The sequence below is a fragment of the Fulmarus glacialis genome, unplaced genomic scaffold (assembly GCF_000690835.1).
Source record: "Fulmarus glacialis isolate BGI_N327 unplaced genomic scaffold, ASM69083v1 scaffold6740, whole genome shotgun sequence".
Lineage (NCBI taxonomy): Eukaryota > Metazoa > Chordata > Aves > Procellariiformes > Procellariidae > Fulmarus > Fulmarus glacialis.
The window spans coordinates 65,709-88,985 of record NW_009189513.1 but is presented as its reverse complement, the minus strand read 5'-3'; the positions used below and the strand labels follow the sequence as shown (position 1 = coordinate 88,985).

The 23,277-nt window shown below is 40.6% G+C and overlaps 1 protein-coding gene across 1 annotated transcript in view; it reads right to left on the bottom strand.

The window, feature by feature from the left end:
- Nucleotides 1-4,963: 4,963 nt before the first annotated feature.
- LOC104080059 (membrane-associated guanylate kinase, WW and PDZ domain-containing protein 2-like) overlaps nucleotides 4,964-23,277 on the bottom strand; it is a 72,111-nt gene continuing 53,797 nt past the window's right edge. Inside the window, 2 exon segments of the mRNA XM_009582322.1 lie at nucleotides 4,964-6,677; nucleotides 6,679-6,739. Coding sequence (XP_009580617.1) covers nucleotides 5,969-6,677; nucleotides 6,679-6,739 — 770 coding nt within the window. The 3' untranslated portion in view covers nucleotides 4,964-5,968.

The following is a 23,277-nucleotide window of genomic DNA, read 5'->3' as shown; positions in this document are numbered from 1 at the left end:
CACATCACAGAAAGCCCTGTCACTCCTTCTCTTTCTCCCCACACCCTTTCTTGTTTATTTTTTCAGTTTAAATATCTTCTACCTTTAAAACACTTACAGCAGTTCATCTGTGGAAGAACGATAGCGTTCTGGATCTGTCTGCAGCCTTATGTGGGTTTTTTCCTGAGAGGGACAGTCACCCATCTCAGACATGGATATTTGGGAAGTTCCTGAGTGGGAGTGGAAGGTGGGGCTCCAGGCCCTGTGTGTGCCAGTGGGAGTGGGTATTTGTGCACTCGTGTTCCCCCAGCTGTTTAAGAGAGATATATTTGTACCTTGTAAGCAAAACTCTCCTTATCGATTAACAGAACTGGCAGAGTGACTTATTGCCATAGAGGCATTAAAAGCAGGAAAGGACAGAACATCATTTTTAGATTGGCTATAATTCAGAGATATTGCTTATGTTACTGTGTCTTGACAATATATTTTAAAAAAAATTGCTCTAAGCTTGGGTACCAGCTATGGAGATAAATGTGCGATCACGCCATTGCTGTTAGACATACCGAGAAAAATATTCTGGGACCCTGAAGGCTGGACTGAGCATGCCTGCGCTGGCTCCAGGAGGATGATGGTCTGCGCAGAGCCTACGGGTACTTATTTGGGTGGTGGGGAGAGGCTGTTGCTCCACAAGAGAGGCCGGTCCTGGGTGCTGAGCAGGGGACCTGCGGGCTGTCCAGCCAGGGGCTTGGGGTATAGGTGACGTTTGAGTCCTGGCCCCTCCCGAAGCACAGCTGTTTCTGTCCAGATGGTGCGCTGGATTTTCCTTTGGGAGTAATGGCTAATTAAAAAGGCTCATTGTTTCGATGACAGCTGTGAAGGTAAAGGTGATGTTTGGCTCTGACGTGATAGATGGAGAAACAGCCTTGGGAGTCCTTGAGTCTAACAGACGTGGGGGTGGGAGCCCTGTGTGACACAGCCATGGGAATTCTCTCCAAGTCCTCTATTAGTCATGAGAGTAGGCAGCCTGCCTTGCCTGTGCGGCCTTTTTAGCAACAATTACAGAAAATATCCTAGGCGTCAAGGGGACAAAAGAGGGAAAGGACTCTTTTAGAGACCTACAGAAGTGAACTGTGAAGTAAATCCCTAAGGAGATCAGTCATCGCTTGGCAAGTCCAAAGCCTCCTCTAACTTTGAGCTCCATGGCAGTGTACTAAGAAACTTTCCCCTTCACACCACAGCTTCCCTCCAAGCAAGGAGAAACATGGAGGGCGACATCGTCATTAGCTGAGATGTGCTCTTCTACTTATGCCTCTGCAGTTCTGGCCCCGAGTTTCTGCTGCAGCAGTGCCATACAAAAAGAGCGTAGTGGGTAAGACAGGAACATGCCTGTGGCTTTGCCTGCCCTTGCCTTTGTAAAATGAATTTGGAGACTTCCAGTAGAGATCATAACATGTTGCAGCCACAAAACCTGGCCTGAATGCTTGGATCATTATCAGTACAGACATTTAGCTATAACAACATTGAAGAAGAAACATTATTTGTACTTGCAAAGGGGGTTACTGGCTACATGTAGAGTTAGTATGTCTAATCAGTAACCGCTGCTGGTTTCTTGAGGCCAAGGCAGGTGATTTGGGTTGGGCTTTAATACAAGGCGTGGCGTATGTCTGTTTGTTTATATGACACCCAGGAGTACGTTAATGACTTGTCCAGTGTGAGTAACGGGTCATGACGCCTCTCAGCAGCGGTGTCTAACGTGGAGCTGCTGAGACAGGTAAGGTAGAGGTGGAGAGTGGCAAACGATGTCAGCTGGTGAGAGGGGGCCAGAAGGAAAGAGGAAAAAAGGGGAAGACAAAGTTCTGAGGGATAGAAGGGGAAAACTGAGAATGGAAGATTCAATCCACTGAAAGACAGCAGCCTTTATCTCAGAGGTAGGATTAAGAACAAGAGCAGCGGGGAGCTGTGAAGGAAGAGAAGAGATTCAGGATAGATCTGGTGGTGCTGAGGCCACCTGGGATGTAGAGGAGGCTAAGCATGAGATGTTCATATTCAGCAGAGATGCCGCAAATCAGACTGAAGCTGATCTTTGATGGAGATGAGAAATTCTTGGCAACGGTGGTTGACTGCGCATTCAGACGGGAGACGAAAAACATGGGGCCATGCTTGAACTTCTGCATCAATTCCTAGCAGACAGCTATCCACACTGGTGCTAAATTGTTGGCAGTCTTACCACTGAGGCCATGGAGTAGGTAGGTATTTAGGCTACAAATGTCCCTCCTGTTTAGGGGAGGGTAGCATAGTGAAACCAGTGCAGCCTGTGCTCTGTTGTACCTAAATGAAGAGTGCTGTCAGTCCAGGAGCTTTCTGGAAGAAAAGATGGCATCTTTGGCAAGACCTTGTGGGAGTTGTTAAATTTTCTGTTTTTTTTATTAAACTTTTCCAGCCTCTGCAGTTTGCGTGGACTTCCTAAAGCTGCTGAGCAGAGACACAGCTGGAGCGAGTGCGAGCCCCACAGCCAACATTTGCCACTGATTAAGAAAAGGGCTGCACCAACATCAGCCTGCGAGGTTTTACCAAAACCCCTCCCCAAATGTGCCTTGCTGATCCCACGCAGGCAAGCTTACTTACGCCGATGCATTGGAGTTTGGAGCAGCGAATCTGCATGAAAATAAACATCCGATTTCCTGTGTTATTGCATAGGTATGAAAAAGTAGATAAAAAGAGGTCATAAGAATGGCAACGCAATGCAAATGCTGTACTACTATGTTTAAAAGAGAAAGGACATGTTATTAACAGAAAAAGTTAGACTGGGTGAGGCTATACGGCTTCGGCTTGCTTCCCTGTGATACCTCTGGGTCTGAATCAGGTCCACACTCAGATTTCCGACCGTGAAAATGGTGGCTATTTAAAGAGCAACAAATATTCTGGAGTATTAAAGATGCTTCAAATTTGTTATGTGTTTATTGTAATGAAAAATGATGTTATTAGTTCAGCTGGTTGGAATTTTTTATGTGGAACATTGATCTTCTGAAAAATGAGGCTCTGCAGAAACTGACTCAGGGTGTATGACGGCAAATTATTTTTTTTTTTAAGAAAATGATATTTTAAGGAAAAAGGAAATATTTATTTTAAAAAATGCCATATTTGTGTGAAAAATGTTGGTAGTTTTCCAGCCAGCACATCTTACAGTGCCTACAGTCTGTAAACTGGTGATTTATTTTGTCTAACTGAAGGTAAAGAGCATTTTTCTGTCCTGTTCGACGGGGGATGGATTAGGCCCCAGAAGAGGCTGTCTGGTTACCATTATTTTACACCCTTATGATGTTTCCCGAGACATTGTTTCTGTAAAGTAAACTTTACAGTTATGCCCCCTTCACTCAGCTTGTAAACAAACCTTTCTAGGGCTAGTTAGAGCTGCCAGATGCCTTTTGTACGTATGGTGTGCGCTCAGAAGTTGCCTCTCAGTGCTGGGGGTCCGGCCACCCCGGTCCTGCGTCTCCTGGGACTGGAAGGAAAATAAGAGTTCTGGCTTCTCCACCTGAGAGAGGGAGGATTTCTCTGCATCTGTGTAGCCTCATACACCTTAACTTGCCTATACGGAATTTGTTTGGTCACCTACATGTATATTCACAAATTGTACCCCTCTTTGGAGTGAGAAATCAAAACGGAGCGTTCCCTTTTTTATAAAGCAGTAGTTAATTAATTCTGCTCATGTGCATGTAAAGGATTGTTTCTGTTTTGAAGCCTGTCACTCAAAATTAACACAGACTATGTACAATTGAAAAAAAAAAAAAAGATTTTTGGATATATATTTTATTTGACAGTGGTTTAGAATATCATACAGTAAACAAGATTTCTGTAAAAGTTAATTTATCCATAGTGGTGCGTTTCATAAAAATAGTTGCTCACTTACAGCCTTTCTGTGACTATTAATACATGGAATTATATTTATAGAGATAGAGCTGTACAGGGTAAATTCACAGCTAACACTACACAGAAATATTATTTGGAATGGGGTTTAGATGATGTGCTGTCTTCACAGGTTATCGATTACAGCCGCATAAAGCAATTACTGCACAAGGAGTAGCTGTGAACTGTGCAAATTAGAGTTTATGCAAGCATAATCTCAACTGTTTTTCAGATTTCATTGTTTGCTCTCTTTATACATAAAAATAAGATACTGGGACGTGCATCTACACTACAGAAGCATTGTCCAAAATCAGATTCAATAAATTAATGGCAAATTATATTGGATTCTAGTTCAGGGGATAAAGATTTTTTTTTCATTAAATAAGAGTTTTATAAACAGCTACATGGACTTGTGCTTTTTTAGAAATTATAAATGGATTTTTCTTTCTAAAAAAAATTGTTTGAAAGCTGCAAAATCCTTGACTTGAGGCTTTTCAAATAATTGGACAGGAAGAAACATGCCTATAAATTTCTCAGTCCAGTGCAATGTTTGAGACATACAGTAATGTGCTAATTTCTTGGAACAAAGCCAATCTCAATCTAATTTTTCAGCAGAGCATGTGAGGAACTAAGATTGCTAGAGAACATTAGTTTTTAAATATGAATTTTCGACAGTACTTAGTTTTATGATTTTTTTTTTAAATTACCAATGCATTATTGCCCAGGATTTTGTTTTAATTTTGACAGACAAATAAGCATATGCACACTTACACAGACACACGCGCATCTTTTTGAAACAAGATAATGACTGATTGACTGAACTTGGAGTTATTTCCTGTGAAGGCAGACTGGAATGTTTACCTGGCACTTAAGGCTTGAAATTCAAAACAGACAAGCAAGAAAGATAAAAACCAAAAAGATCAAAAAAAAAAAAAAAAAAAAAAGGAGGTAGGGAAGAAATGATAAAATGGAAACCATTTTAAAAATGGAAATGTGTCGAATTTACTGAATGAGAACACCGACAACTGTATTTCAGAAACCAGTCTAATTATTGTTAACGTGCCTTAGAGGCACCTGCTCTGCCAAACTGAGGGGATGACGGGTGAGAGTGTCCTAACTAAATGTAGACGGGTATGAAACACAGCACTGTTGATAAGTGAAGCTCTTGTTTTCTGCAGGAGGGAAAGGCCTTTCCTTAAGGAAACTGCAGCTTTTTCTCTGTAGCTCTCTACCTTTCATTGCAAGGGCCTTGCAGACGTCTGGGTTTTGAGCCTGACCAATTGGTTTGTGTGCTACCTCGCAGGATTTGGGGAACCTGTAACAAATCTCTTTTGAGAATAATTTGCAAATACAACTCCACCCTAACTCCTTTCCAATGTACAGAAACATGGTTCGTTCACAAAAATGGCAGTAGAAATGGTATCACAGAAACTAATCCACCGGATTCCCCGCTCCTCCCGTAGCGCCCGGTGAACTATGCTACAGGGTATCACGTGGACTATCCCAAAGCGTTAACAGTGGAGACGTGTCACGGGTGTACAGTTCCAAACGATGCTTCAAAGAAACCCTTTAACCCCTGTCTAGATATGTCGAGAACAATTTATTTACAACATTTTAGCTCCATGAACAGATCCTCTCTCGGTTTCAGCTTGCTCCGTGCAGTTTTATTTAAGGCGATGTTCCAGTTTGTGATTGCTCTAACTTGTTCCAGTTTCTTGATATAAAGTTTGAATGAAATCCAAGTCCTTCATGCAGTGGGGAAAAAATGCTAAAGCTACACTGCACTATCCTTCTCTGATGTACTGTCCTTCATATTGTTTTGGTTTCTTCCATAGCTGCCAAAGTCCCTAAAATGGAACTGGGACTTTAGGGTCGATTTTAAATCTCCGTGTTGACTATATGCTTTTGAACTTATTAGATACTGTGCACATTGTCATGGAATTACACACTAATGTTTTCATTCCTCAATGCTTTGTGTATATGTGTGATAGTTAAAATAAATTAAAACAAACCAATGTGAGACAAAAACTAAGAAGAATGTTCTGCGTCAGTTTGAGACAGTTAGAGGGCAACAGTCCCTTGCTTATCTGCTCATGGCAGAAGTACCAGACTTCAGGACGCTAGGTAGCTTATCTGAGCCAGGGATTTTCCACGGCCCTGGGGAGACCGTTGCCTTTCGAACTGTGGTGTTGGTGCTGCGAGTGCTAATGGAGTGGAGATGTCCCTTCCTGGGGAACTCGCTGGGTTTCCCATCAGGGTCCTTCTGGCTGTGGTCCATATCAATTCCAGGCGAGCTGCAGCGGTTGCTACTGTACGTCTTGGTAGCACCTGTATCAAGCTTGACACGGTCGGATGCTGCAGCTGACTTCTTCTCACTGGTATTTGTGGATTCTTTTTTGCTAAGAGATCCTCCTCTCTTGCTTTCCGGCTTCCTCAGCCTCCCAAACTGTTCATCACTGGTTCCAGCACACACGTGCTCTCTCGCGCCAGCCTCAATCATTAGGCTGTGTCCCACCACTTTGCTTTCTGAGGTGGGCCTGCCACCATCAGTGGTCTTATTTTTGCCTTCTGAATATCCTTTCCAAGAAGCCTCTTCATGCTTTGACCTGTCTACCTTTTTAGGACTTGCTGACCTTTCTCTTTGTTCTCCTAACCTTTTCTTTTTGTGACCGTTCACCGAAAGCTCCTTTGGTTTCCTTACATCGTGTTCCCTCTTGATATCCCATGCTGGCTCTGGGCTTATCTGGTGAGAAGGGTCAGAGGGTGGGGCTATGTGTGATGATTTTTTTTTAAAGAGCTACTTCCGGCAGACCTGGGGAGGTGGCAGAGGGACCACTCCAGGAGTTTGGTTCGTCTGTTGTAACAACAAAGAGAAGGGAGTTAAGGGCGTATTCAGCAGCACAGAGTGTGTATTGCATGGGCATATGTATTCTGAGCAACATCGACACCCAAACCACATACCAGACTTAAACTCCTCTGCCTTAGGTGAGGTGAAACTCCCAGGGGAGTCAATGGGGAGGAAAACAAATTTAATCTCCCTCCCCCCCCAAAAAAAAAGTTCAGGAGAAGCAAGAACCACAGGGCTGGTAACTGCAAATTCTGGAAACCCCAGTCTTTTTTCATACAGATTCTGCTTTCCTCTGCCTACGTTAAATTATTCTTAAAATAATAAAGGCACGTGCTCATGAAATCAAATTGCCTCTTTTGTAGCTGTATAATGGATTTCTTAGCTGGGCAATATCAGCGCTGTCTCTGAGGACAAATGAGAAGGACTTTCTGCCATCTATTAAACATGTCCCTACAAGCATATAATAATTGACAAGAATTTGTAGCTCAGATAAGGTCATCATTGAATTCTGCCTCATATTTTTTCTAAACAGATATAATATTGCAGTGTTTATGGCCCCACAATTCTTACAGGGTACTTACAAAGCTCTGCCTTTATATCACAGCGTCAGCCTGAGTCTTTTGGCTGTGCATTTTGAATTTCTCCTGGTTACTTAGCCTCAACACAATATGGTTGGATTGTGCAGATCCTGTTTAATTTAGATAAATAGACATCTCCTTTGCTGAATCATGATGATTTTCCTAATCCATTGGTGCAAAACAGAATATTCTGAGATGCTTTTCTCTTGCATACACGATTTCTTTTGATTAACATTCAGGCAGACAACGAATCCATCATGACTAATGACAGCACGACTCTGATTCTTACCCGTCTACATAGAGGTTAGAGAAATCACTGAACTTGGCTAATGTCATTCCCTATTTAGCACCATTGCCTGGCTCTGTGCGGTATGAGCAATAATCTGTCAGAGATGAAGGACTATCTCAGGGATCCATGGAAACAAGGTGGAACTTGTGGCAAGAGCCGCATATTTTATGGGGGGAGAAAATGTAACCTTCTAGCTGAAAAACAAGCATGGACTTCTGCGGGTCAGGACTAGCATCTCTCAACGATACCAACTGTCCTTTAAAAGATACATTCATTTTTCTCAGCGCTTCGGCTGCCTTCAAATTATCATGAAGATGCACATCGTCTCAAAAAATGGAATGGCTTTTACTGCCCAGCCTGGGATCTGCAGCTTGCTTGACTGAGACGGCAGTTTTAAGTTAATAGCTTGATTGAGTGATTGCTGTCTTGCAGATAAAAATAGGAGAGACAATAGTGAGGTGGGTGACGTAAAGGGAGGGAGCAGCGCAGTTAGCTGAGGAGCTATTTATTTTCCCAGATGGTGTTTGTCATATGCTTTTGCATAATGAGCATATGTGTGGAGAGGATTAGCATTTGAGAGGGGAGAAAGTACAAGTTCTGCCTAAGACAAATAAACTTTGAGCTGGGAATCTAAATGGGCTGAGGGTCTCAACTGAATTTTTTTTAAAAAATCACACTTTCTTACCCTCCAGTTAAGGCTGAGTAATGTACCATCTGCTCCCTGCTTGGCACTTGAGCTGGGAAACATAAAAGGAAGGCTCGTGCATGTAGAGTGATCAGCTCTTAGGAGCTTGCCTACAAAAAGCATCTGCTTCAATGGGCTGCTGCTTTACTTCTGCTCCTCAGCGCCGCCCCCCCGGTACAGGACTGCAGGCTGTGCCTGACGGGGGAGGCGCAGACCCCACCCCGGCTCTTTTTAGATCTGAAATCCAGGGGATCCCATTTTGGTTAACATTTAGAATCATAGATTCATAGAATCATTAAGGTTGGAAAAGACCTCTAAGATCATCAAGTCCAACCGTCAACCCAACACCACCATGACCACTAAACCATGTCCCTAAGCGCCTCATCTACACGTCTTTTAAATACCTCCAGGGTTGGTGACTCAACCACTTCCCTGGGCAGCCTGTTCCAAGGCCTGACCACTCTTTCAGTGAAGAAATTTTTCCTAATGTCCAATCTAAACCTCCCTTGGCACAACTTGAGGCCATTTCCTCTCGTCCTATTCACTTGAAGCGGGGACCATGCATGGGGTCCGAGTCACTTTGCCTGGTTCTCTAAAACTATCCCAGGACTCTGCCGAGCAGCATGAAGCTGCCTGTGTGCCCCAGTGAGGTGCCTGAGCTGGCACTAAACAAGCCACCTGGGACCTTAGAAAATTAAATTTGTGCTTTTCATGGCATTGTCACACCTCCCCAGGACAGAGGTGGTGCCGAGCGTTGGCCTGACCAACATATGTGACTTAACTACAGTCGTCTTTCCCAGTTGTGCACGGGATGATGTTTTCCACTGAGTGGCAGTGCAGTGGGCCATTACCAGATCTTGTGCAAGGCTTGGAGAACATCTGAAGTTACAGAAATAGCTTGTTACTTCGGGAAGTATCAGCTGCACACCAGTAAAAACATCAAATGGCCTGTAGCAGCAAGATGCTTTCAGTAACACATACTCTGTGCAGAATGTGCCAGTGTGCTCAGATCATCTGTTTCTCATCCAGGAGGACAAGCAAGGTGGCCACCATTCAAAACCAGGGTGGCAAACACCTCTCGCGGCTCCTCTGAGGCATGAAGGGCAATATTGTACCAGTTATTTGTGGGATACTCAGGGGAGGAGACCTGGGGGTGAGTGGCCTGCTGTTTCATTCCCTAGAGACAAGAGAACTGATTTATTAATGTACTGTGCCCCTCGACAATTTTCAGTTTTTTTCTTTTTTTTTTTTTGGAGGGGAGGGAAAAACCACCAAATGTTGCAGTGAGAAATCGTAGCGGCTTAGAACCTACTTCAACAAAAGTGAATCAACGTATTTGTTACACGTAATGATATATAAATATAGATATCTATAAACTAGGACATGCAATATTATATGCATTGCTGGATTTCTGCCTCTCCCAAAGAACAGCCTAAGAAAAAGACAACTTGGCCAACTAAACAAGAAGACTTGTAGCCACAGCTTAGAGGTAAGTCTGGCTGTGGGAGAACCCCATAGGTGGGCCACTGGCCGCAGTTTGTTTAAAATACTGTGCCTGGCCTTCTTGCTGGGGAGGCTCCTATATAGGCTGTATTTCCAGTGGCTGGGGGAAAAAGCTGCCATGAAATAAAGCTATCATTCATATTCTGTGGCAATATAGTACTTGCAAAAGAACTTGACAGAATGACTTTCTGTAAGGTTTAAGTACCATCAATCTGAGACAGCCAAAACCCAACCGAACCTGCTTTTTCTTTCAAATGAAATGAAATTATGTAGAAAGTCATCCCCAGCCTTGGTAGATGTTAATGTCAACAGGCCATTGTTGCAATACAATAGTCACTGGCTAGTGAGGACAATATTGATGTGAGAGTACTGTAACCAGCTTTCCTCTAATGTTTGAACATTATGGAAAAATATCAGAATTACTAGAGTAGAGCAAAGTGCAGTAATGTAAGTAATTTGTTGCTCAAAAGAAAAACCTTTTAAAGAGCTGTGTTCAAGCCATAAGAGTTCATTTGGACTTGTTCAACCAGCACTAAAATGATTGCTTTTCCATAACAAATATAAACAGGAGAAAAATTCAAAATTTTATTCTGTAGACCAACTAAATTAGTGATTTCTCTTTATACTTGTTCTGAGGTTATAGCTGCATTTTGGAGAGAGCTATTAATATTTCTGAATAAATATTTTTTCTGTAGTTTTAAAGCTTCATATAAAAGCTATGCGTTAAGTGTGAACATAACCTACTTTTACCGTCTGTTATTCCACAATACCTCAAAACATTTTGCAAACATACTAAATCAGAGACAGAGCAATGATTTTACTTTTTTCTCCCTTCACCTCTGGGAGGAACTGAAGACAGTAGTTGTTTAATAGAGCATGAACTACTAATGCCCAAACAACTTAAAAGCAGAAGTGAAGGATATCGCATTCGGCTGAAACTGCTGGAGAGATTTAGGGATGATGTAGTTTTAAATTTATTTCTGACTTTGTCACTATGGATATCATCCTTATTGTGGGAGAAATTGTTTTTTGAAGGTATACATCTCACTGAAGGCTAATAGATGCCTTCCTCCCTTCTTTGAAGGGAGAAAATGTCCCTTGACCTACTAATTTAGACAAGATAAATGAGCTGGGAGCAGTACTGTAATCTGTCACTGTGATGGTATTTGATTTGGTGTAATTTAGTAGGCGTTTTCTGGGTAGCCTTTAGTTTCCACAAGCTACTGTCATGCAGGTTGGCGGCACGTCTCCATGGGATGTGTAAGAATGACTCACCTATGACCTGTTTCGCATAACTCCTAGGGAAGGAGTAAATTGCTAACTAAGTAAGAGATACCACAGACACAAGACTTGAGTGTGTAGGAGGACAAGTAGGAGATGAACACAGCCATTTTGGGGGAAGAGTGACAAGGGAAAACATCAGGAGCAGAAGTTTTCTGTCTAGAGGCTTTTTTGTTTGAGGTAGAACTGCCACATACATGAATTCTTTGCTATGCTACGTCAGCTTACACACGTTCAATGGAGTGGAAATGAGGGTACTACTCTGGCGTACCTACTTGCTCCTCTCTTAACCAAAGACTAGTCTTCTACCTGGGTCCAGTGCTCGCTGATGGCTTACGTCTGAATCACTAGCAAAAGAAACCTGGGTTTACTGCTAACGGAGCAGAGGTGTGCCTGTTTTACTTTCTGAGCATTGCCTAGGTGTGCCTTAAGTCAGAGGAAAGAGCTCAGCCTACTGATAAGTTTATTTAATTTCCTGCAATACTTACATTTTTTTAGAGGTTGCTCTTCTAAGATTCTGTCAGGTCTAGTCTTGCTGTGCCTATCTGCTCTGCCAAGATCTCAAGTCAAGAGCGATTAGACCTCGGATTTATTACTAAGTTCTTCTCTTGCATCAAAATATTTTAAATAATTGCTCAGTACTTTATCAAGAATGTGGGATTTTCCGTCAGATAAAATTAAACATAAAGTACTGATATTAATGTATTTAATATTTAATAGTAATGTTAAGAGTAAAAATGACATCACATTTTATTACTTAAATACAATAAAATCTCAATGCCTTTTTAATTTCCAAATTATGTGAATAATGAACAATATAGTAAAGCTTTGAATGCTTTCAGTATTCTGTATGAAATACTTTATGAAATGTCTAAGCAGCTGTTTTCATATCTTCCCAGAATTATTTTCCTAGGGAATCAAAGAGTTTTTGATTAAATAAAAAATATGGTGCTTTATTTTTTTTCCCCATTTTTTGTCTGAAATTATGTATTGCCGAAAGGTGGCAAACAGTTCTTACAGATGCTGCTAATAACAAAAATGGGACAAATTGTCCCCTGGTGAGTATCCACTAATGTTGATAGTGTTACACCAGGAATGCGTTTGGCTCTTTCTCATTATAGCTTGACATGTCTGTGATGTTTCTGATTGCACTGGTCTCCTGCAGCTTGTCTTTAATGCTCTCTAAGGAAGGATATTTCAGAATATTTAAAAAATATTTAATCTTTCATCCCGGAGCTTCCACAACCCAGACATACAACACCCTTTGTCTCCTGAAATAAATGATTCTCTGAGGTTTTGATGGTTAGAAAAGCTCTTGGTACCTTCTGTCCAGCTGTCAGTCTCATGCAAACATGACATGATATGCCACCCTTTCCCCCAGCCTCTCCCGGAAAGTGAGTGGCAATGGGCTCTGGCCCCACCTTACAGGCTCCCCATACTTCTGGTTATAAACTTGCACTTCTTGTTAATTATTCAATAGTGCTATGCAAATGTTTTCTTACAAATTACACTTTGCTTGGCTTAAAATTACACTTCGCTTGGCTCCCCTTCCACTGCTCTTATCCACGTTCAAATCCCTCAACACCAACAGCTCTGGAAACAAACATCAATGGATTTAGGCACCTTCTGCTGTGATATGGTCCTTCGTTTGGTCAGTCACCATGGGCACATCCAGGTGGGATACCCTTTTCATCATTAGCATTGCCCTTATACTTTTTTTCAAGCTATGATGGCACTTTTTTTTTCAGCTATGATGCACCCATCAAAGCTTTTTTCAAGCTACGATGGGTGCAAAATGTTGATTCTATGTACAAAAATGACATACATGCCATATAAATTTACAAAAATAAATCCAGGTTATACTCACTTATTTTGGCATAGGAACTACTTTTCCTTTCCTACACATGCAATTAAGTGATCTGTTTGGTATTGTGAAGTCTTGTTTCTGATGCAATGAAAACCTAATCTAATTTCTTGCTAGCTTAATGCAACCACATTCATTATACTGCTTGCCTGTTTGTATTCAGTAATGTCATGGTGAGCCTGAATGTTTATAGTAGCTTGTAAATGTAATTTTGCTTAAGAGTGGAATTTTTCTGCTTTCTGGTAATTTTGTTTTTTGGCTTTGCACATTTGTTTTTGCAAAGGTTGAGGATGGTTGGTCAGGGTAGCCAGAGTGAGTTAACAAAGTCATGAAAGATTACAGGAAAACAACATGCATCTGAGTCCTTGCATCTTTTAGTTCTGAATTTTGTGCTCTGCGTTTTCAGAAAAGTAGAATGATTTGTTAAGAAAGACTGATGTCTGGAGTATGAAACAATGTCAGGCCTAGTCTCTCTGTCACCAAAGTAATTGTGCATTTTTATTTTTGTCACTGGTCTAATATTGGAAGAGGGGGGCACTACTATTACTGGGAGCTATCGGTGGCATGGCTTCTGCAGATGTCCAGAAGAACTGAAGAGATGTGACTGTAGATGTAGGGTAGATGAGGAATAGTTTTATCTCCTCTATAAACTTCAAATGTTTAATTTTACATGCAGAAAGTTCAGAAAATTCAGTCATTGACTTATTCCAACACCAGGAAGCACAGCTCTACTCCCTGCTTTATTTGCTTCCCGGTGCCATTTATACTCTGATGCCCTACTTCTTTTCGTGTTACTAATCATTACTGATGAGCAACAATTTAGTTCCTTTGGGTTTATTATGTCCATCTTGCATTGTATACTTTACCTAGCTCTTAAATGGAAGATGCCCCAAATGTTTTTACAGCAGAGATGGTGTTCATAGAATCCTTGCAAGGGCCATCTGATGAGACTTCGAACAATCTCAACTCACGTAAAATTAACTTTCATCACCATTTCTGTACTCTGCATGGAGGTTTGTTAGAAAAAGTGCTTTCATGTTCAGAGATCTAATTTGAGAATTATTGAAACACACTTCAGAAAGAGCAGATTGTTAGTTACGCTTGGAAGACCAAATCTGCAGAAGCTCAGGGGATTATATTGCTTGTTTTTGGAGCTGAGGCAACTAAGGGAATGGAGAGAAAGGGAAAATTTAAACTTGGTGCAGAAAGGGCAAAACTGTGAGGAAAAAGTTTAAAAAACCCTTTAGAAAAATGCTGAATGTTTTCCTGAAACAAGAAAGTCACACACATTGATTTGTGTTGGCCTTAATCTGTAGAAAGCGCTATGGATGAAAGCACTTTTAAATTTTTTATGTAACGTATTCTTTAAAGATGGCTAACAAAGAAACATGGGAAGTAATTGATCAGACTTGAAGAGTTCTTGTTCTTATTCTGCACTGTTTCTGATCCTACACTACACCCAGTGCATCCTCAGTAAATCCCTTTCCCTGAGTTAGTTGTTTAATTATGGCACTGCTTCACCAGTATTTTACTGTCCTAATCACTTGAGATAATAATTTAATTGCCTTACAGAGTCAGAGAGAGAGAGGTGTCTCAGAAGACCTCTGGAAATAGATGTCTGCTCTTCCGTTGAACGTGTACACAGCCAATGTTGGGGAGCTCCTTCTGGGAAGCCCTTTCGGAGGCTGTGGATCAAAGCTGAGTGGATGGACATGGAGATCTACACCCATCGCCCTACATCAGGCCCTTTTTAGCAAGCATGGGTCACTGCAGGCAAGTGGACTGAGACTTTTCAGGCTAATATAGGTGATAACTAATGAATTCAGAAACGCTCAGGGTTTCTGCCCTGGAAAGCAGGTGGACTGGATTATCTCCAGGACTTGGATGATCTTGGGGTGCTGCATCTAACTTTAGCCCTCTCCTGGTTACCCTGCTGTTGTTCACCCCTTAAATATAAATCACATCCACAAGCAGTTCAGTGTGATTTTGTAATAATGCCTAAGCACTGCATCATTTGGCTCTCTCCAACATCAGTCACACCTTACAACAGGACTGAGATAATTTTAACACTGCTCTTACAATAGCAGGAATAAAAAAAGGTAATTTTTCTATGCAGGAAAAAACTACCTAAAGTGCAGAATGGGAGAGGGAAAAATAATCAAGAGCCACACTTACAAACAGGTTATATTTCAGACTGGAAGCAGGCAAATTAATTTAGAAAATCAATTTACTAATTTACTGTAATAGTCTTCCGACTGTGAATCTTAAGGCCAGATGATTATGAATACACAGTTTATCACTCATTCCAAGACCCATTTTAGCCTGTTCAATAGATACGGATCTGGTAAACAGTCCTATCCATTAGCTATTTAAACCGATGATTGTGTCACTAATCTGAGTGAACTTGGTAAATTTGATTTTTCCTTGAATCAAGTTAATGTATCTACATAAATGTTACAGGATTACTCACTAATACTGTGAACAGCTGAAATGAAAAGTTGCAGCCTGGACAGCAAGCTCCTCACTGCTGCGTCAGTGTTAAGTCTATGGACAGCCTCGGTGCTGTTCTTGAGTGATGTTGATCTAACCGCGCATTATCATTCACTAGGTCCTTCAGGCTGTTTGGTACCCTTTCTGAAGTGCTGAGCATCTAACATATCTATCAGATCAGAGCTACTCAGGCAAAAGAACCTCATCCCTTCAGTAAAGAAGCTTTTATTTTTCCTATCGGGCAGTAGAGTAGAAGCTGCAGAAACCTCAGCAGTTCTCTTCCAGAGCCATGCTGGAGCTGGAAAATCTACATTACAAGTTACTGTATAATTAAAAAAGATAATGACTTTAAAATTAGTTTTTATTAATAGAATTAAGCCACATTAAGTCATAAAAGGTGTTCATAAATATGTTAATAGAATGTGTGGTACTAATGAAAAACATTCTGCAGAGACTGAATAATTTAAGAGTTGGATATTACACACTTAATTAAACTTAAATATTAAAATTATTCATTTTCATAGCTAAAATGGGCGTTAACAGTAGGCATCACATCCTGTCTGGTCAATAAACAGCTGTCATTATTAAAGGTATATAGATAATATAAAATTTATTTAATAAGTGAGGAATTAAGAGCATTTGACTGTATATGAAATGCCCCTAGAAAGTTGTTTCTGGCAGGTGCTGAGTGTTGGCGGTTCTCACTTAAGATCTCAGCAGGATCTTAAGCAAAACACATAACTTGATTTGAACACACCCTTATTTACAAAGCTCATGAAAAAGTATTCCCGTCCTGCTTAGGGTAGAAGCTGCAGAATTAGTTTAGTCTCTCTTTAGCAAACTCTTTTCAGACTTGAGGCCGCTGGGCACTGAAGGTGCAGAGCTGACCCTGGGACCACGCTTGCTGTCGGGGCTGTTGTGGTATCTGATATCTTTTGGATGTTGAGACAATTTTCTCGGAAAACTGTATAATGAGATGGAAGTGCATGAATAAATGAATGTCACATTGTAATATTCAGCTCCTAATGAGTAAACACAAACTACATGTTGTTAGAAAACCCAGATGTTTAAAATTCTGGGTTGCATATGTGTTGCTGCAGCTCAGCAAAATACAACATGCTCTATGGTCATGTTCATTAAGTGTCGGTTGGAGAGTGACAGTTACCTCATATTGTCAAAGTAAAAAAAATGCATTTCATTTTCTGAGGTTTTTTTCCCAAGCTAGGAGTAACAAGCTATAAGAAATCTGATAGAGGCCATGAGCTCTGCTAACCTCTCCCTGCGGTCGGGCCATAAAGCATCAGCCAGGAACTGCACCACGGGATGGCGGAGCAAGAGGGGCAGAGGCAGGACCAGCTGCAAGTCCTTGTACGGGCAAAGCTTGCCTTCTCCTCTCTAATGGTTGGAATAACACTTTTTTACGTCACACTCTATGTGACCATTTAGACTCATCAAATTTCGGATGCCAATGACTAGAGTCAGAAGAGGCCCTGTTAGTTTAATTTAGTCCTGGGTATCATAGCACCAGGCTGCTGGCAAGGCTTTTCTGATACAGCTTGATTGCCTTTTGTCGTACTTTTGTATAACTTTTTGTACTTTCATGGCTGTGCTTTTGTCCCTGAAAGAGCTGATGGCTGTTTATGGATTCTTTTAAGCAAGCTAAAAAGCCAGACTTTTTACACCTGGATAACCACAGATCAATTAAAAAATCATGTAAATGAGTCCAAAGCCATTGTATCTGAAGTTCAGCTGATATTCTTAGAGATGGAGTCTTTGTCAGGAGGTACAAAGATAAAATGTTCTTGTTCCTGTCAAGCCAGAGGAGGACACACAATACTTTCCAGGTCCTTCTAAAGTGTATGAAGTTTGACCCCTCCAAATCACTATTCACTTAAAAAGGTAGATGAGTGGCTCCGCTCTCCTTTGGGGAAATGCATGCCATTGCAGAAAACTGACTGTGCTGAAGAGATGTGGAACCGGTTTTAGATCCCCTGAAGTCTGGCCACGGAAGCAGTTATTGCACAACCTTTGTGATGAGAATTATTGGGCCAGGCCGCAGGAATAATGGTTTGTGTCTTCATACTGTCCCCTTCATTACGGAGCTCTATATAGTAAGGATACCATCACAGACGCGTAGGGAAGCTAATTCTGATTCAATACAAGCTGGAGCGATGCAGTCCTGCTATTAATTGGGGGCCCTTTGCAAATTTGCAAATGAGAGGGACTGCAAAATGAGCAGCAGGAGAGGGATTTTACAGGACGCGACGCTGCAACAGCAGAAGACTCGACTTAATCATATGGCAAATTGCAAGGACACAGTAAGTGTTACTGAATTCCCGTTTTTCCTATTTCTCTGGATTACATGAAGAAAGGAAAAACTGATGCTGTGGAGACAGAGGGATGGCTGTGTTCTTTCAGGCCCTGTATTTTGGGTGCTTATCTTCTAATATCATCAACTCGATGGAAATACAGGAAGCCACCAAAAAAAAGTTACAAAAAGATTTGTGGGTGGGACTTTTTCCCTTCTTTGGCTGGTAAATCTGCTTGCCAATTTATGTGAACAAAACCAGGGATAATGTTTGTTCATCTGTCTTATTAACTGTAGTTTAGCTGTAATTATCTACACTTTACACCATATTAGTAAATCTACTCCAGGATATTATATGGTAATTGTTAAGCCTTAATAAGAGGAGAACTTGCTCAACAGCCTTATTATGAAATCTTTGCTCAGATGTGGGGGGACACTGCCAACTTTTTTGTGGATTATAATGCGTGTGGATTAGTGAGGTTCTGCTTTAATAATAATACTAAGCACTCAACTAGGAATTTTAATCTTTAATGTGCTTTTCAAGCATTAAATAATTAAGCCCCATAACACTCCCATGAGATAGGTAAGTAAATATTTCTATCCTGGTTATACAGATGGAGGAAGCGTGGGTTAGAGAATTCAGCTGGACTGGCCAAAGCCCCTGGGAGTGTAATTCCCAAAGCAATGTTTAGGACTATGGAAAGGACTCAGTATTTTTGCATTTAAAAAGTAAGGAAAAGGTATCGCTTCCCTGAAGGCTAAAAAACATTGCCACAAAACTGAAAATGCCTTCCCATGTCTCCCTCTTTCTCTCGAAACTGTGTTTTCTGTTTCTATATCAAGGGGTACCTATGTAAAAGGTCTACATATCTTTTAAAATAGAAATTTGCTGTAAGACAGAAATAACTATACATACCCACATATACATACACATACACTGTTATTTAACAGAAGGATGTTCTACTTTCCTGCCAGCTGCTACATATTTATTAAATACTAAAGACATGTTTGTAAAGCAAATTTTAATACTCAATTTTGTCCTTGAATAGTTTTTACCCATAGCAATAAAACAGCTAGAAACTTTGGGAGCCCATATTCAAATTGCCTGATGGTTTTAGACCAATTTTATTAACCAGTATATTGATTCATTTAGTTAGTCCTTTTTTTTTTTTTTTTACACACCACGGGTTCCTGAAATTAAGTTGGTATTGCTAGAAATAAGAAGGGGGTATTGGAAATGAAGCAGGAATATGAATGAATGTTTTCAGTTCCACCAAGGTGGTCACAGAAGGAAAGGGCACTTTTCCAAAATGACTATTGATTTTTGCACTCACATCAGATGAATGATATATGGGGTAGTTCAAGTTTCTCATAACACCCAACCTCAGCTCTAGAGATTTATAAAATGAACATTAAAAATAGGATGAATTGGATTACCTGATTACTACTCTGAACAGGTAGGAGTATCTGGTTTAAATGTACAGGCCAAGATGCTTTAGCCATTTGTTAGACAAACATAAAAACTTCAGACATACTAACAGAGTTAAAGAACTAGAAAAATGCAGTTTGCAGCTGACTGGAGATTTCTGAAGGATTTAACTGTATTCAAATAAAAACACAATATAAGCTCCCAATTTTTCATCTATTTTTGCAAATACAAATGCAGTGGTCACTAGTAAGGGCTACAAAACCCATGGTGCAAGAAAGCACAGGCATGTATCACTTGATCTGGATGTACTTTCCAAAGCACCTTCTAGTACCTGCATCTCTCCTGTGCTATATCTAACTTCAGGTAAGCCTGCTGATCATCTTCCATAAGTGATTATTTATACAAAATGGAACAATTCCTGTGGGACACGTGCAGATTCATAACAGACTATGATGTTATGGTAGGGGCCTCTCCTAAGACATGCTAGAATGGTCGATATTTATGTTCTGCATCTTACATCCTTGGTCAGTGCTCTACCAAATGGTAGCACAGCCACAATTTGGTTGGGAAAAACCCTATTGCAAAACTGGCTGTTTAGGAAAATCTTCCCCCTCAAAACTCCTTAAAAACACCTGAGATTGAAACACTTTATAACATACATATTTCCATTTGACCTGACATTAGGTTTTTTACCAAGCAAGTATTTTTCTTTTGGTGTTGACCCAAACTAAATTGCTTGTGATTTTCCGGATATATTTTACTGAGAAAAAAATTCTGTCCTAACACTTCCTGCCAAATAAATAATCAGAACCATTCACAGCTGAGTGACTGTGCAAAACTAACTTCAGCTGTATTTATAGAGGATTTATGTTTCTAGTTATTTCAGGAAAAAAGACTTATTTCCTGTGTTCGTTATGCTATAAGAGAAAAAAATAAAGATAATGCATAGAAAGCTATGGTTATAAATATCTAATGCTTTGGTGGAACAGCAGTTCACTGAACTTCCTATGCTTGACAACTGAGACTTGTAAAATGGCCCTAATGCCAGCCTGGATTTTTTAACCTCATGATCTTTCTAGACTACTTTTAGTGAAGTGCCAAGGAGAACAAAGCAGAAGTAAGGTAAGAATGACTGCAAAGAATGGTGCAATTCAGATTTCTACACAGTGCAGAAACTTCTTTGTTGCTAGGAGGTCTCTGATGGTGACATATACAACATGGGTACAATTTTCAAATGGCCTCTAGATGTGTCCAGCTCTGCACTAGTAAAGTTTTAGTCTGTGTTCAAAAAAATCTTATTTATAGACACAAATTGGAAATAAGCTATAACTGGAAACACATGCAAGCAATCGATTAAATTACCTGGGTTTACATGCGCAAAACCGATACCTTAAGCACAGCTTAGTGCCTGGATGCTGGGGGCAGAAATTCTGTGAGCATCAGACTGGAGGAGCTGCTCAAAGCCCAAAGGCTAGGAGGATACCTTTGGGTGTAACTCCCTTTCTATTTCCAGTCTGCCTACTTCAGTAGTGTGAGACTGGCCTTATAATTTTAGCAGATATACTGCATTGTGCAAAATCTACAGCAGACAAACTGAATGCATCTGAAAACTTACATGTTTTCTGTGATGACAGCAATCAATAAAAAATAAGGAAAATAAGTTTTTCTTTTCCTTTGCTTTCCAGGTATCATTTCTGGGCCATGACTCTGTATTACAAATTTGATGTACCTGAACAATCTGTGCAGTTGGATCTGATTACGAAGAAAATATCTTGAAAACAAGTGCTAAGCGCTATGTGTAAATTCAGCATAGCCACTGGGTTTAAAAAACGAATATTGCCTTACAGAGTGTTCCAAAAAGTCTTCAACTTTATATTAGTTATTTCTTCAAGAGGCTGCATATAAATATTGTTTGAGATCAGTATCTAACTTCCACCCTCACATTACTAATATTTTTGCAAGCCAAGTACCATAAGGAAGGGGAAAATTATGGCTTTGATTCCCCAAAATTTAAGATTTTCTACCTGAAAAGTCATGTTCAGAGGATAAATTTTTGTCATGAGAAAAAGTGGATATATAGCAGACCTACGGCTGTGTTTCTTGCACTAGCAGCAGCGTAACATGAAGAACCAATTATCTAGGATATTAAGAGACATTTGTAAAATCATAGCTGCTTCAATATCTAAGATAATCAGTTATGAAAGAAAAGTCAAATACTATAGAAACTACTAAGCGAGCTAACATGTAAGAAAAACATGGAAAAAACTCTATTAACAGTTGTGAGAAACAAAAGCGTATTAGAGAAAGATAATATACATGCAGAGTTTACAAACCGTGTCTTTAGGGTGGCCCAATAAGTAGAAATATGGGGACCCATGCTTGTCACTTTTCATGCACATGGAGAGACTGGAAGGTACCATTCCTAAAGGAAGGGGAGGAACAGCCTAGGACCAATCATTAGAATTAACAGAACCGGTGACATACAGATACTGTACTATTGTTAGAGCAGAGAATTCTTAGTAAGTTTAGAATAACTGAGTAAAAAGCTTTTATGTAACAGGAAAGAAGTACTTCTGTAAAGCCAAGACAAATAAGCATGCTGTAAGTCTAAATATTAGTGGATGACTGAAACTACTGTACATATATACTCAGGACGTAGATTCACCTGGACTATGGATGTGGAGTACATCTTGAGGTGCTTTTTGAAGGAGTCATAACAAATAAAAAGCAAAAGTTTTAATGTATTGCAGATCGGTGCCAATTTATTTGTATGAAAAATCCTTGTATTGGTATCAGCTCTGACATTTTTTGTTTCTGTTGGTGGGGTAGTGCTGACACACGAGCTGAGAGTTTCTTCAAGGCCCTTCAGAAATGACTTACTGCTAAATACCGTCTACCTTTTATCTGTTAACCAGCAATGTTTTTGTGTATACTGAAACTTTACTTTTACATACGGAACTCTTCCCTTAAATAGCCAAAAATGAATCTAAACTCTAGATCTGTAAAATTACCTGAACGTTGTGAAGCCACGAGGTGAGTTTTGTACATAATTTAGTATCGTGTGACACAACAGAGATTCCAAAAATGCGCAATGCAACCCCAGAGCATGTCTTTTAATAAAGTCAAACAAAGGGGAAGAGAGAGGGAAAGAACCGCTGTTGTGTACATCCATCAAGAGCCAACCAGCCCCGAGACACAGATTCCTTGTTCACCAAATCTACTGATTCTGGTTCTCGCGGCTCTGTGTGTGTTAGTGCCACACCCTGACCCAGCACCCCCAGGGCCAGATCCATGTTTCCGAGACAGGGCAATGGAAATGTTTTCCAAAATCTCAGTGGGAATGGGCTGGAGTCTCTAAAACTTACAACTTCCTGCAGGACCTCTTAAGCAACTTAAAACTAAGTGAAAAACTACCAAGCTCAATATAAAGTATGGTTTTGAAGTCCTGCTGTGAAAGCGGGAAGGGAAACGAATTGGCTTTCTTCTAGATGTTTCTCATGGGTGAAATTCAGTGTTTCTGCTCCCTCTGCAGTGCCACACAGAAGGAGGTTGTGCCTTGCCTGAGGGATGGAGTCCACCTACAAGTGTTAATTGTGCCTCAACCTCCTCCACCTTTACGCCCTGTTTGCAATTTGGTTATAAGACTCGTTGCTTTCAGATACTTCTAGGAACTTATATTTTAATGTAGCTTTTGAGTAAAGGAAGCTCCAGTGGGGAAATGCTAGGAGCAGTAAGCCAGAAGAAGCAAGCTGCCAGGACTGCTGGGACTGAGAATGAAACATCCCAGACTTTCCTAGGGACCTTCTTCCATAGATATTTAGAGAAAACAGTGGTTGTTCTCAGAGAAAACTGTAGCTTCATGGGGCTGTTCCATGCAGAGCTCATTGCTGGATGGAGAGGCTGTGATTTGTTAGTTTTACTTAATCTTTAATGGTACTATTTTGGGATTTTGTGAACAGTTTTCCCACGTTTTTCATTTAGGGAATCTTCATCCCAATGCTTGGCTGTGCAATGTAGATGTCCTTCTGATGGTGCTTATACAGCTATGGCTACGGCCTGAAAAATACCAGCATCTGTAATTAGGCTCCCACAGTGTGAGCAGACAGATTTTAGAAGT